General features: G+C 38.8%; 1 protein-coding gene across 1 annotated transcript in view; it reads right to left on the bottom strand.

Annotated features, from left to right (window-relative positions):
- Positions 1-934: 934 nt before the first annotated feature.
- The window catches only part of LOC109932975 (plakophilin-1), a 37,029-nt gene continuing 21,424 nt past the window's right edge, over positions 935-16,539 (bottom strand). The window contains exons 8-12 of the mRNA XM_048612196.1: positions 11,933-12,086; positions 11,160-11,346; positions 9,276-9,360; positions 7,671-7,795; positions 935-4,294 (exon numbers count right to left, since the gene is read on the bottom strand). Coding sequence (XP_048468153.1) covers positions 7,694-7,795; positions 9,276-9,360; positions 11,160-11,346; positions 11,933-12,086 — 528 coding nt within the window. The 3' untranslated portion in view covers positions 935-4,294; positions 7,671-7,693. The remainder of the gene's footprint in view (positions 4,295-7,670; positions 7,796-9,275; positions 9,361-11,159; positions 11,347-11,932; positions 12,087-16,539) is intronic.

Below are 16,539 nucleotides of genomic sequence, written 5' to 3' on the forward strand. Positions count from 1 at the left end.
ACACACCCTCACACATATACACTCTCTCTCAAGCGCGCACACACACACACAATCTGTTGGACTATAACCTGGTGTCAACTGACTTTTGAGCTTCAACTGGAGTACTGAATCCAGTTTGGAGCACTATGAGGAAGGTACAGAAGGAAAGCAGTAGAGAGGATACAGGACAATTTTATAAGAATGGTTCCGGAGCTGAGGAACTCCAGTTGCATTTTGGAGAATTTGGGAGCGTTTGCTTTATAGAGAAGCTGAGGAGAGATTTGATCCATGCATTCTCGACAGAGCTCTTGACAGACTAAATAAGAAATTATTTCCATTGGTGGGAAGATTGAGGACCAGAGAGTATAGATTTAAGGTAATTGGGCAAAGAAACAAAGGCATCAAAGGGATAATGAAACTTTACATTTACTCAGCAAGGAGTGTGGTGGATGCAAATCATGGAGGCATTCAAGAGGAAACTGACACAAAGATAGTAGGAACTGCCGGTGCTGGAGTCTGAGATAGCAAGGTGTGGAGCTGGATGAACACAGCAGGCCAGGCAGCATCAGAGGAGCAGGAAAGCTGATGTTTCGGATCTGGACCCGTCTTCAGAAGCGCATATTGTGTCAGTCGAACTGATGAGGGTCAGTCCCACACAGAGTCTACAGCTCGCTGACTGTATATTATGAGACCTGGCACTTTAAACAGATGACTACTACTGACAACAGGCTAGCCAGATACTGATGACATTTGCCTGAACTTTTATTTCACAATTGATTTTTAGCTCTAAATTGAAGTGACAAGATAGAATGTAGATGGAACTGAGCCAAACCAGTTTGAACAGATCCTGTAGTACTGCTTCACCAGACTTTGTAGTCATATCTCTCGTACTGCACACACATACACAGAAAAACATCAACTTCAAATGAATAAAGTCAATTAACTTGTGACATTCTTTCACTTAAAATATTTTTATTCAGAACTTATTATATTTACTGCTACATCAGAAATAAGGGATTTAACTGTACAGAAATTTAAAATTTTGTGGTTATACAATCTAAGAAAAATCAAAAGACTTAATATATCACATTTAGACAATATCAGCACAAACTGCCTTATATTAGGTGTATTGAAGGCCTTCCTTTTAGCCACCTAAGCACCACTCTTTTATATTTTTCCTTAAATCCCTGTGGCGCCACCTGCTTTGGCTGTTTTAAAGGCTCTTCTCAAAATCCAACTTTTTCACACTTCCTAATATGTTCTCTTCAGCTCAGCGTCCTTTGTTTTTTTTTTAAGTTTAATTATGTTTGCGTGAAACATTTTGGAAATCTTTCTGTATTAAAGAGGTCAAATAAGTGCAAGATGATGTTGTACTCTAATATTATAAATACAATGAACTGGCTCCCACCACTTTCACCTTTTTGCTCTGCTTCTATTTTATTAATTACCAGTTGTCCTCTAGCTTTCACATGATGGGAAGGAGACACAGCAACAGGCTGGGCTGTCAGGTGTAGCCAGGTACTCCTCTGAAATCTCACACTGACTAGTTTCCACATCCTGTCTACTGCCCCTTGTTGAACAGGAAAACTCTTTGATACCAATTAAGAGTGCATCCTGGTCAAAATTCCAATGGGCAGCAGCTGTGCAACACATCTTCCCAAATCATCCTCTGATGGGAACAGTTTCATCCCACATGCTAATGATGGATGATGAGTCACTCTTCATTGGTTCCAAGACAAATGATTTAAGTTAACCTAATTGCACTGATTTCAACAAATTAGTGGGATGTCTCCACATCGCTGAGTCTTGATAGAGAAGTTCAAGCAACAGATTCAGTACAAATTAGCATCGATCGCAATAACGCTCAAACTTAGTTTCAATTCGTAAATATTCTGCATGGTACAAGATGGCAGATTTTAAACTGACTGCTAAATTGTTACCCCAAAGTCTGATTTTATTTTCCCTTATTAAATAAAACTGACATTCAGCGAGCACAAATGTAGAAACAAAAAAGAGAGAATTCCCACACAATGTTATAAGAGCATTTTGAACTTTATTTGCCTCTGTAACCATCAATGTAGTTCATGTACAAGCTTTATGAATATCTCGAATCATTTGATTGGTAAAAGAAAATATATAATGCACAGTAGGATTGTGTGCATTGCAACATTGTACAACATTGAAGATAATAGGTTACTATTTATTAAAAACTGAACATATCCAAATTTCACTGGCAGGAAAATGTCTGTTTATGTTAAGTATTGTACACATGTCTTGTCAGATGAGAAATTTGTCAAATAAGATGATGTAGAATACTTTTCTCTGGTCCTAAGGCATCTTGTGTAAAGTCTGTACTGAAAACAACAAATGTTGGAGATCACAGCGGATCATGGAAAGACAGCAAGCTAATGTTTCGAGTATGAATGACTCTTCATCACAGGCTGTTCAGACAGTCTGGGTAAATCACATTGTATTCGTGTAAAGAAGTGGCAGTAAATTTGGAATGCACATCCATTGAAGATTTCAATTAGTAACAGTCTGAAAGGTTTGAATGCGATGTGCAATATTTAAGCTAGATGAACCAAGTACTTTTATTCAATGGTGAAAATGATGGACAAGTACTTAATCAGAACTACAGTTTGGCTTTTTTTATTCTGAATAAAATCAGAATGAATGTTTTTGAAAGGATAATAGACAACATCAGTGTTTTTTTTTGTTCTGGTTGACTCCCAATAAATTTCGAAACTATTAGAAAGAAGTCTAACATTGCTGACTGCTTATAAGATCAAACTAGATGGTCATGATGCTAATAGTAACCCACTGTATGGCTGCTTATATTTGATCATCTTTAAACTCAGGTGGCACAAGATTAATTTACTGTGAAATTGATTTTAATATTTTCTAAGTTTCATTTATTATTGAACTTGTTTTGTGAGATGTGCTTACACAGCAATCCCACTGAATCAAAAAGGTTATGCACAAGTGAGGCAAATGGACAGGTCTAACAGTTATAAATTCCCATTTAACAATGGTATTTTAAGCAGGATTTGACTACTGCTTTCTTTGGAATAGTTCAAAGAGAGTATTATAACATACATTCATAAACAAAGAAGATGTGTAAGCAGCAAGACACACATGACATGTATGTTTAGATGTAAATAACAAATCAAATAGATGCTTAATTAAACAGTGAAAATTTTTACCTTGTCATTTTGTGTTGCAATTAGATCCGTTCATAGAAAGTCAAAGCTGTAATGTATTTGTCTTCTCTTAATTAGATTTGTTCTAGCGTTCTTAATTAATGTTTGCAGAGGCAAATATTAGATTTGACAAGCTGACAGCATTAGAAGAATACAAAAAAGCTTTTGCATTTATTGAAAGGATTCGAGATCTGAAATGTCATCTGCTTCATTGCTAAGATAACAGTTGTTCCAAAAGATTTTCTACTGAAATAATGTAGCAAAATTACCTGAAACTATTTTACATAGATCTTTCCAACTGGCATCCAGTATACCCAAAGTCATGGTACAATGATCTATCAATCACCTTGCTGTTACCATCATTTTAAAAGTGACTAATATGCACATTTGCCAGAATTTTATGCGCAGATGGTTGCCCTGTCCTTGGCTTAAACAAAAAAATTAGGGCAAGCCCGCTTTCACCTGGTCAGCTCACCACGCAGCCATTTTACAGCTTGTCAGATTGTTAACTGGCTTGAAACAAATGTCTCCTCCATCTGGAAATCCCAACTCAAATCTGCCTGCCAAAGAAACGGTAGTGCTGGCACTGCATCCAGTCCCTGAAGAACAGACGGCATTGACTTAGCAAGGGGCAACATGGGGTGGGGTCTATCCCTGGGCCTTCACTGGGCAAAGGCTTTCAAGGACTAAATCCCTGCCCAATGATTAATTGCTTACCTACCTGTTTACTGTTATGTATGTATGTATGTGTGTGTATTACTTACAAGTGTGTGTGACAGAGAGAGAGATGCACATACGTATGTGTATATATATATATGTTTGTGTGTGTTGTGTGTACAGAATTGCAGCCTTGAAATTTCACAGCAAAGCTTGTTGCCTGGTGAAAACTTTGTCACAGTGACTTATGAATGTACATCGTGAGCTGTAAGCTTGCAATATTCAACTTTGCGAGTTAAAGCAAAAGTTCAAAAACAAAATTGCTAACATTTTACTTTACCCCTCCCCACTCCCAATGCCCAAGATTCACTTGTGGCTTAACATGCAAATTTTCTCCATAAATTCAGCATCATACGAGTTCCACTGAAGTGATCTTTTGTCACCAAAAGAGAATCCACCTAGAAAATAAAGTGAATTTTTAAGTTTTCAGCGATCAGATTTGATCTTAACTGTATGTAAAATAGGAATAGTTGCATGAAAATGTATTGCAAATTGCTAAGTTCAGAAAGGTATTTGGTAGATGGGAGCTTCCATACAGTTGCTCCAATTTTAAATATTAAAGAAGTTATGAAAGGTAGACATATTTCCAGAAACTCAAATAAATCAAATTGACAGGAAACGCATCTTAGAAATCTTCCATAATATCAAAATTATATTCCCCAGGGAATATGAAAAAGGGCATAATAAAGTTACAAAGAGTATAAGCAAAATAATTTAGTGCATTTCTACTTTAGAATAAAGTTGCCCTTTTATAAAAAAACTTCATTTATAAACATTGTAATTTAATTAGGTTGCTAACTTTCAAAACCTTGTCTGGCCAGGCATTTCATGGAGAAATACAAGTAAATGAGGAATTCTTTGTTTCTTCTGTCGTACAGGATTCTCTTAGCAGGGACTGGGAAATGAGGTCAGGTATGTATTACCTTGGAGGTAATAAAAAGCATGACTCCTAGATGAGCCTATCGACAATAACATGTAAAAAGACTGTTTTAAACATTATAAACCTGGACTTTGATAATCAACTTCAGAATATTCTTGGAGAGGAATGCTAAGAGGAAGTCTTTGAGAGGGGACATGCTACTCGAGACATATGATTTGAAAGTGTAGTGCTTGCCCAGTAGTATACTGAATGCTTATTCACTCGTTACTGGTTTATTAAGGAAGATCTTTGTACTTTAACATTTAATTCTCAAATGTCTTTTATAACTATTAAATGAGTTTACTTGGTCTCACAATAAGTGTATATCTAATCTGACTGTAGCCTCAAATCCACAATCACATCTACCTGTGATAATCCTTTCACCTTTTGTTAACCAAAAATCTATCTATCTCTGCTTTAAAAATATTCAAGCACTCTCTTTTTCACCATCTTTTTCAGGAAGGGAGTTTCAAAGAGCATCTAGAATCAGAGTCATAGAGTCGTACAGGATGGAAAAAAACCCTTCAGTCCAACTTGTTGTGCCAACCAGATATCCTAAATTAATGTAGTCCCATCTGCTAGCATTTGACATATATCCCTCTAAACCTTTACTGTTCATTTACCCATTCAGATGCCTTTTTAAATGTTGTAGTTGTACCAGCCTCCAGATCTTCCTCTGGGAATTTGTTCCAAACACACATCACCCTCTGCATGAAATGTTGCCTCTCAAGTCCCTTTTAAATATTTCCCTTCTCACCTTAAAACTAAGCCCTCTAGTTTTGGACTGCCCTACCCCTGGGGAAAAGACTTGGGCTATTTACCCTATCTATGCCCCACATGATTTTATAGACCTCGACAAGTTTACCCCTCAGTGTCCGATGCTCCAGGGAAAAAAGTGCCAACCTGTAACTCAAACCCTCCAGTGTGGAAGTAGGCTATTCAGCCCATCTTCCAAAGAGCCTTCCACCCAGACCCTATCCCTGCATTTCCCACCCTAGACACCATGGGCAATTTAGCATGGCTAATCCATCTAATCTGCACATCTTTGGACTGTGGGAGGAAACCAGAACACCCGGAAGAAATCCACGCAGAAAATGTGTAAACTCCATACACTTAGTCTCCCGAGGCTGGAATTGAACCCTGGTCCCTGGCGCTGTGAGGCAGGAGTGTTAGCGACTGAGCCACCGTGCTGTCCAGTCCTGGCAACATCCTTGTAAACCTTTTCAAGTTTAACAACATTCTTCCTATAGAAGGGTAAGCAGAATTGTACGCAGCATTCTGAAAATGGCCTCACCAGTGTCCCGTGTAGCCGCAACACAACTTCCCAACTCCTATACTCAATATTCTTACCAATAAAGCCAAGTGTACCAAATGCCTTCTTCACCGCCCTGTCTACCTGCGACTCGCCTTTCAAGGAACTATGAACTTGCACCCCTAGGCCTCTTTGCTCAGTAACACTCCCAAGGGTCCTACCATCACCTCAACGTGTTAAATAGCCAACCCCATATTTGAAACAGTGACCATTTGCAATAATCATGGAGAGTGAGTGCAGAATTCTGAGGTCTAGAGTGATCTTGTACCTGTGCCATAACGAATTGATAGGCAGGAACATCAAGTAAATAGGAAAGATCATGGCATGTTATTCTTTTTAAGAGAGGAATTGAATGTAAAAGTGAGATTCCTGTACTTCAGTGGTCCAAGGCATCACTGAAACCATATTTCAAACACTGAGTGCAGCTATGGTCTACTTATTTAAGGAAGGATCTAAGTATGATGGAGGTGGTTCACAGTACATTTATGAGATTGATATCTGGAATAAGCAGATTGCCTTATAAGAATAATTCAACAGGTTGCGCTTGTTTTCACAGAAGTTTAGAAGAACAAGGGAAAGTGCTCTAGTGGTAGTGATCCTACCTCTGAAACAGGAGACCTAGGCTCAAGTCCCAGCTGTTCCAGAGATGTGTAATAACATCTCTCAGCAGGTTTGTTTCAAAATACTTAGAAAAGCATAGTGTGATTTCCTTGAAAATGTAGGATACTGGATGGTCTTGACAAGGCAGAAGTTGAAAGGAGAACCTTGTGGGTAAGTCCAGGACAAGGAGACATTGTTTTTACAATAGGGGTTCACTCTTTTAGAACTGAGATGAAGGCAATATTTTTCTGAGGGTTTTGTGATGTTGGAGCTATCTGGCCTAGAAGGCAAGGGAGGCAGGGTCATTGAATATTTTTAAGGCACTGAGGTAGATGCTTTCTTGTTAGTCAGGGGAAATCAAAGAGTATCAGATGTAGATGTGAATGTGGGATTTGGAACAGCCATGATCTTATTGATCAGCAGCTTGAAGGGCAGGATGGCCTACACTGCACCAAATTCATAGCTTGTATGTTTGTGTTCTCAGAAGCTTGAAGGCAGATAGTAAATCCATCCAACAGGTTTACCTAAGGAACCAAGTCTCAGGAGATAAGATGCTCCGTGGAAAGCTGATTTGTGCTACTAACTGAGAAGGTGGTTCTGTGAAATACGTATCCAGGATAAATTGTAACACTGGACCTTTTGACTACTATTTTAACAGTGATTTAATGTGGGAACTCACTACAGCTCCCTGCTACATGAAGACAGTGAATAGGAGCTTCTTAAGCTTGTGGACAATCTGAAGCCAATGGGTTTTAGGCCAATTAAGAGAGTGAAAGCCACAGGTTCACATTAATCACAGATCAAGGCAGTCAGGCTCTAACCAAAAAATGACTTAAGAAAATATATTTCACCAAATACAGCATATCAGACCTACTTCTGTAGCAAATCACACTCAAATCTAATTTAAAATCAGTGAAACTTAAGGAATCATTTCTCCAGTTACCTTGACAGTATTGAACATTTCAGTTAAAGGAATTTTTTACTTTGGAACGTCCCTGCATTCTGCTGAGCTAATTTGACAGCAGCTGAAGTCAGATGATTTACAAAGTCCTTCTTGCTGAAACCTTCCTGTTAAAACACAATTGTATATTGTCACTTCAGTGCATATTTGTTTAATGTGAGGGAAAAAAGAAATACTTCTCATCAAAACTTTTTGATGCATCACATAAAGAAAAATTCAAATGCTTTTACGAGACAAAACCATCCATCCATTAGCACTGCACATAGACCAGACATGGCTCAATTCACAATCCAGAACCGCAGTGAAGTAACTCCACAGAGGCCAGTATCCTGTCAATAATTCACCCTTTATTTACATGTGGGAAGCCCTTGACACTGGTCCAGCTCCCTCAGAGCCAGTTCTCAGAGTGTCAGAATGTCTGACACTCCTGTTTATATCTGTCTGCCAGGGCTCCCTGTTTGGACCAGATTAAAGCCCTATTAAGGGAACTCATTCTATGAGGTTCACCTGGCTGATCTCATTACAATCACTACACTCAGCATTTTAAATTTTTAGATCCGATGCTTAAGTTGTCAGCGAGGTACCCAATGTCTCATTTCCTTTGTGTGAGAATGCATCTCACTTGAGGTAATTAATTGTTATTCTTTCAAATCATCCTTCATCAATTAAGCCTTCACATTAGTGCCCAAACCCTAGCAGAGAACACGTTAAGTCTGACTCTCCAAAACAACTCCATTACCGACACAACAAGTCAGAAGTGTAAAATTCTCCATTTGTTTGCATGTGTGGAATCGTAACAACACTCAGGAAATGTCCAGATCAGACCGGTCCTCCTGATCAGCCCACTATCTTAGATTGACACTAACCTTCATCACTGGCACACAATTGATACAGCATGTGCTATCAGCAGAATACATTTTGAAAACTTGTCCGGATTACTTTTGACAGCATTGAAACAGAGGAACAGATACTGGCTATTTAGCTCCTTGTGCCTGCCCCACAACTATAGCTGTTCAAAAGCTTAACTCTATGTACCTGCCTTTATTCCAATATTTCTCGATACCCTTACTTAACAAAAATCCAGCAATCTCAGTCTTGACACATCCTCAATACTCTCAACATCCACCAATTAAAAGCAACATCCACCAATTAAAGGAACAAGGGCAAACACATGCTTAGAAACAGCATCATGTAAAATTTGCCCTTAAGGTAAGCGTAGCATCTTGATTTGGGCAAATGTAGCTGCAGCTTAATTGGGTCAAAATCATCAAACTATCAATCAAACAGTATTGTATGAACCTCTGCACTTTGATAAGACTGATTCAAGAGGCCAGGCCATTTATCATGTTCTCAGGTCGACTAGCAATACATTACGAATATCTTGTTAGTTAAACTCACATCTGCACAGAATGCAGTTGAAAGGAAAATTTGCCACTTTTTGTCTTAACATCTGGAAAAATTATCAAATCCACCATGCATTAGCATGTTATTGGTTACATAAAGCAAATTTTCATATATTAAATTTTAATGGATAAAAAAATTTCCATCCAATATATTTCAAGCAATATCCAAACACTTAGTACATACCCTTTTGAAGAAATTCTGCAAGTCTTTCTGCGCCCACATTTCATACAGGAAGAGACAGGCAGCTTTGCCAGCTGAGGGGTAGGCACTATAAAAATGAAGCAATAAAATTTACAAATACAATGCAATTTACTTCTAAGTAATTCTGAACAACACATCACACTGATATATTGGTGTGGAGTTTCTTGTGATGTCTGATTAGATACCAGCCTATTCTGAAAAGAAGTAGATAAATTATTACTAAAGCTCAGAATTTTACATTGGTTTAAACGTCTGGTTTAAAAGTCTATACATGTAAAGTTATCCCCTCCCCAAAACTGGTCACGCTCCGAAGACAGTGGCTAGCTTTAATTGAGTGCTAGTCATAATCTTATGTCTCAAAACATCAAAGAAATTGTCATTCAAAGCCAATTTAAAAATATAATCAAGAGATTAAATCCATCAATTGAAGAATGATTCAATTCTTGCTGATCACTCTGTTGTGCTGCTGGAGAATGAATGTCCTTCTTCAAAAAGTACAAATTGACTACACTGCTTAATTGCACTGACAGGAGATATTATAAACAGGTTTGCATTAATGTGGTTGTGCAAAAATTTTAGTGGAGTTCACCTTGCCAAAACTGGTGCATCATGCAACTCACTGCCTACGTTTTACTAATTGTGCTCCTAGCACACATTCCAGATTGAGACATGCGTGGGAATTTTCTTAGGAAGGTGTTTCCTGCTTGGCTACAGTAACCTTGGTTCCAAAACCCAGAGAAACAGGAATAAACTACTCATAGCCTTTAGGTTCAAGATAGATAGCCAATGTGGAAAATTGTTGAATAAATTCCTGGCAATAAACGTTTTGATTAGATATCCTATTAAGATTCAACAATGGTGCATGAACAGCTCATTGATAGTTGACTCTAAAACAAAAGCACTAAGAGACAGTTTCACAGTGAAAACGTAGCAGGAAAAAAATGTATATATTTAGCACAAAGATTTTTGCGTTTTCTGGTCAGTATCTAGTAGTAGGATGAACTACTGTGTGTCAATTCCATATTAGCAAGATACCAAGAAAAAGGGAAAACTCCTGGAGATAAAGGGCCAATAGGAGGCCCTCCAGAAAAGACATAATGGCAGGCTGAGCAGCCAAGTTGGGAATACCAATGTACATAGGAAGGAGCAATGCAGAGGGCCTCAAGTGCTCAAGTGCCCTCTGAAGCTGTGAAGGTAATAATAAAACCAGCCACAGCTGCTGGATTGCCACTGAGGACGTGAGACACTCCAGACAGTGGCTGCGAATATGGACATTGCGCGATTGCAGCCATACGGCTGGGGTGGGGAATTTGCCAAATGGCAAGTCCATGTGACATCTTTCCCGCAGAATTCAACTCTGGAGGTAACTGCTCATTTATTTTTCCAAATGAATACAAGTGTCATTATTTAAATGTGAAGAAATACAATGAGCCCTCACCTTAAGTTGTGCCGTTATAAGTCAGTTCCATTTAATGTTATTTGGTTCGAGGGACAGAAAATTGCTTTTAGTGTTAGGAATTGTGTTGCAACAACATTCTGCAACAAGTATGACATTGGGTCGTGGTACCCAATCAGCTCCAAATTGGAATAGCCTTTCCTGCTTGTTAATACAGTCTTTTGCAACTTTCTTTTGAAACAGGGACAAAAAGAAAATAGCAAAGCAAGGAAAAAGATGGAACAAATAGAGAAAAAAAACAGTATTATAAGGGAACAGTGGACAAATTCTTCACAGCAACATTGATCTATTGTTCAAAACAAATTTGACCCTATTACTGACATACTGACATGTTCAAATCACAATGGGGTGAAGAAGATTTAGAAAGCAGCTTGCTTGCTATAATAGGTGAAGTACTTATGATAATATACCTGGATTTACTGAGGCTCATTAGATTATTCAACATCGAACCCTGTAGTACTGTTTTTGCTATGGCAGTATTACTGGGCACCAGATTTCGCATAATATTACAGGCGGAAGCGATGGTGTCATCCGAAGTCTTGGAGCTACTACCTCCTCCAGGGAGAAGTCGTGCTAACTCTGGCAATGTCTGAGATGCTGATAGAAGGTTTGAAAAATTGGTTAATTATTGACATCTTTTGACACCATTAAAATCTCAATGTTGGCTCTACCAACTTTGTCATATTCTCCTCATTTTGTTTTATTCCTGCGCACAACACTACCATGTGTTTTACAGCTGAGTGCTTTTCGTATGGACATAATGAGCATATTGCCCCAGAACATAATTAAACCATAGTGTGGTAACAATCGGGGTGTAAATGCTATGCTTGTGCAACATTCCTTTTTATAACTATTCTGACAGGCGGCTGACCTGTTAGATCATTTTTTCAACTGTACACTAGCTGGGTCAAGTGATCCATTTGCTGATATTTCCATGGTGTCATTCAAGATTTATAGTCTAGAAATGACAAATCGTTTAGACGTTTTGCAGAGTTCTCCACTCTCCTGTTGTAACTTTTGTAGAGACCAGTGGAGGCCCCAGAGAAAAGGTGGTGCTTCTTCTCAACTTCTGCTTATGGAAATAGATGAGACTGACTGGTATCAGCTCTGGCTGAACAATACCGAGCAATGTCAGTCTTGTTGGGCACATTCTTTGCGAAAGGGCTAAAAACAGATGCCTCACCCAAATCTGGTTGCAGACTATTATGCCTTGACATGTTGTTCAGCAGTGAAACTGCAGTTTTCTGTATGTCTGGGTTGCTAGACTGGAGAAGGTTTGCGACCCGAGGAAGTGCCTTTTCCTTGTTTACTATGGTTGAACTCATCAGGTATGATGACTTGAAAAGAAAACCAAAAGCAATTAAATACTTCCAAAACGATACAAATTCAACGACTATTTCCATTAAACTCACCTCCATTTTGCTGATAATTTAAGTGAACATTAGAAGTAAGCTTTAAAAGTTGATATTAAAATAGGAAATGTGCTTCTTATCATACAGAAAGTACAGTTTTCATTTTTGTGTGAAATAGTTTGACTAATTGACAAAGCCTTATTTTGCACAGGATTATTTCGGTTTCCAAAGAAAGGACATCCAGATCAGATAAGACCATAAGATGTTGGAACAGGAGGAGGTCCCCAAGCCTGTTCTACCATTCAATAGGATCATGGATGATCTGATGTTCCTCACATTCAATCTCCTGTGTTTTCCACATTTCCCTTCGTTACCTACTGGTCAAGAATCTATCTATTTCAGCCTTAAATATACACAAGAACTCTGCTCCCACAGCTCCCCATAGCAAGGAATTTTAAAGACTCTCAACTTACTGAGAGAAGAAATTCATCTTCACCTCAGTCTTAAAACAGCACCCCTTCATCTGAGACTATGCTCTCTGGTCATAGACTTTCCCATAAGGGGAAACATTCTCTCAGCATTTACCCTGTCAAGCCCCTAAGAATCTTATGTATTTCAAAGAGACCACCCCCTCATTCTCCTAAACTCCAATGAGTAGAGTTCCAACCTGTTTAGCCTTTGCTTATAGAACAATCCCTCCAGACTGGAGATTGTCCTAGAAAACCTTGTCTGAACTGCTTAATACCTTTTTTTAAAATAAGGGGACCAAAACTGCTCACAATACATCAGATGTGGTCTCATCAATGTCTTGTACAGTTGCAGTGAGATTTCCCTACTCTTATACTCCAACTTCCTTGAAATAAGGGCCAACATTCCAGTAGCCTTGCTGATTACCTGCTGCACCTGTGTGCTAGCTTTCTGTGTTTCAGATACAAGTTACCCCAAGTCCCTTTGTGTTGCAGCTTTCTGCAGTTTATCTCCATTTAAATAACACTGTTCTTTTGTTCTCCTTTCCAAAGTGAATAACTTCACATTTTCCCACATCATAGTTCATTAATCAACTTCTTGGCCATGCACTTAGCATATAATATCTCTTTGTAAATTGTCTGTATCCCTCTCACAACTAGTCTTTCTACTAATTCTGCAAATTTAATCACACACTATACTTGTGTTCTTCCTCCATGTCATTAATATCTATTGTAAACAGTCACAGTCCCAACAGTGATCCCAATAACTTGACAAAAACCTGTTGCCCATCAGCTACTTCTCGATCCATATCAATATACTACCTCCAACTTACATTATGACATAACACTTTGAGAGTTAGCTTGTTGAATGCCTTTTGGAAGTCCAAATACATCACATCTACTGGTTCCCCTCTATCCACTCTGGTTGAGATTTCCTCAAAAAACTCTGGTAAATTAGTCAAATAAGATTTCCCTTTCATGAAGCCATGCTGACTCTGCTTGATTAGATTAATGATTTTCCAAATGTACAGCTATTACTTCCTTATCAATTGATTCCTAACAATAGATGTGAAAGTAATTGGCCTATAGTTACCCATTTTTTTGCCTCCCTCCCTTTTCGAACAGGGGTGTCACATTGCCAGTTTTCCAAATACTGTGGTACTTTGCCACAATCCAAAGACATTTGGAAAATTACAACCAATGCATCCACTATCTATGTAGCTACATCTTTTCAGATCCTATGATTCTATCCATCTGGCCAGGGGACTTTTCTATGTTTAGCCCTATTAATTTGTCCAATACTACTTTTATATTTCCAGAAGTGCTTCCTAACATCACCCTAGCAACTTAGCTCCAATTCAAAGGCTGTGTCCTTTTGTGCTGGGGTCCTTTTCTGGAAGAAAAGGTCTTACTCCATTCTTGTTAGCAATTCCTTAATAGATTCACCACTTCCCTGTCTCTGTAACCACCTCCAGCTGTACAGCCCTAACAGTTTAGTACACTTCTAATTCTGGGTTGTTTTCTGGTTGGTGAGTATGTCCTCAGAAACTAAGATAATAAGCTCTTGATTTCATCTCTAAACCTCCTTCCTCCTCCAAGATTACAGCAATCCTCTTTATGAAAGTTTTGTCCATCTGTCCAAATGGCTCTGGTTCAAATTTTGTCCGATACTGTAAATGGTCTTGGAATATTTTGCCTTGATTAAGTTGCTACTTAAATGAAAAATTGGCATTTTAAAGATGCAGAAAGAGGCCAAATGGATTTAACCAGGGTTTCAGAGATTACTGACAAATGCTTATGACATAGCTGCTGGGTTGGAGGAGGAGAGAACAGTCGGGCATCAAAGTCTGGAGAGGTCTATGAGGAGAGGGTAAGGCAAGGCGTTGCAAAGGTTTAACTGTGAGTCACATGTGTTGGGAGCATGGAAAACTGTCCTAGGACTGGGGGGGGGCTAGGGATTGGGGAAATGCAACTTTGCCTGATAAGTGCTTTTTGGAAACATTAAACTTTCTGGAGGGCAGAGGCTTGGAAGGAGGGGTATTGGTGGGTTAATGTCAAAATAGAAAGAACTTGGGCCAAGGTTTAGAGGCTGGGAAGCAAACTGGATGAATGTTGGTGAGGAATTTGTTAAATATGTTCGAGAAAATTTTCTTTATCAAATATGTAGATGTATCTACGAGACAAGGAGCAAAATTTGACCTTCTTTTGGGAAATAAGACAGGGCAAGTGACTGAAGTGTTAGTGGGGAGTGCTTTGGGACCAGTGGTCATAATTCTATTAGTTTTAAAATAGTTATGTAAAAGAATAGGCCTTGTATAAAAGTTAAAATTCTTAATTGCAGTAAGGCAAACTTTGAAGATATGAGAGAGGAAATTTCAAAAGTTGATTAGAGTGGACTGTTCGCAGGTAAATGAATGACTGGCAAATGGGAGGCTGTCAAAAGTGAGATAATGAGAATTCAAAGACAGTTATGTTCCTGTTAGGGTGAAGAGTAAGGCTGGTAAGAATCAGGAACAATCAATGAATAAAAATATTGAGGTTCCGGTCAGGAATAAAAAGGAGGCATATGTTAGGTATAGACAACTGGGATCAAGTGAATCTCTTGTACAGTATAAGGAGTGTCGGGGCATTCTTATGAGGAAAATCAGGAGTACAAGAAGGGGATACCAGATAGCCTTGGCAGATAAGATTATGTATAATACAAAGAGATTCTACAAGTACATTAAGAGCAAAAGAGCAACTAGGGAAAGAAATAGGGCCCCTTAAAGATCATCTATACGTGGAACCACAGGAGATGGGAGAGATACTAAACAAATATTTTGCATCAGTTTTTACCATGGAGAAAAACATGAAGGCTAGGGAACTCTGGAAATAAATATTGATGTCTTGAAAACAGGTCACATTGTATAAGAGGAGGTGCTGGAAGTTTTGAAAAAAACGTAAAGGTGGTAAATCTACAGGACCTCATCAAGTGTATCCCAGGATGTTGTGGGAAGTTAAGGAAGGAATTGCGGGGCCCCTAGCAGAAACACTTGTATCACCTACAATCACAAGTGAGGTGCCAACGTACCAGAGGGTGGCTAATGTTGTCCCTTTATATAAGAAAGGCTGTAAGGAGAAGCCTGGGAACTACAGACCAAAGAGTCTGACATCATTGGTGGTTAAGTTGTTGGAGGGGATTCTGAGAGATAGGACTTACATGCATTTGGAGAGGCAGGACTGATTAGAGATAGTCAGCATGGCTTTGTGAGTGGGAAATCATGTCTCACAAATTTGTTTGAACTTTTTCAGGACATAACCAAAAAGATTGAGGACAGAGTGGTAGACATTCTTTACATGGACTTTAGTAAAGCCTTTGACAAGGTTCCACATGGAAGACTAAGGCAGATCATATGGGATTCAGGAAGACCTTGCCAACTGGATGCAAAAACGTCTTGACAGTAAGAGACAGAGGTTGGTGGTGAAGAGTTGTTTTTTTGGACTGGTGACCTGTGACCAGCAGTGCTCTGCAGGGATCGGTGCAGGGTCCACTGTTTGTCATTTATATAAATGCTTTGGATAAGAATTTAGGAGGCATGTTAGTAAGTTTGTGGATGACACCAAAATTGATGGTATAATTGACAGTGAAGGTTATCTAAGATTACAAAGGGATCACAGATCAATTGGGCCAATGGACTGAGGAGTAGCAGATGGACTTTAATTTGGACAAATGTGAGGTATTGTGTTTTGGTAAAATGAACAAGGGCAGTACTTATACTGTTAGTAGTGGCCTTGGGTAGTGCTGTCGAATAGAGAGACCTAGGGGTTCAGGTACAAAGTTCTTTGAAAGTTGTGCCACAGGTAGACAGGGTGGTTAAGAAGGTGTTTAGATTGCTTGCCTTCATTGCTCAAACCTTTGAGTATAAGGGTTGGGATATCATGTTGAGGTACAGGATATTGGTGAGGCCACTTCTGGAGTACTGGGTACAATT

This window comes from Rhincodon typus, chromosome 25 (genome assembly GCF_021869965.1).
Source record: "Rhincodon typus isolate 14 chromosome 25, sRhiTyp1.1, whole genome shotgun sequence".
Lineage (NCBI taxonomy): Eukaryota > Metazoa > Chordata > Chondrichthyes > Orectolobiformes > Rhincodontidae > Rhincodon > Rhincodon typus.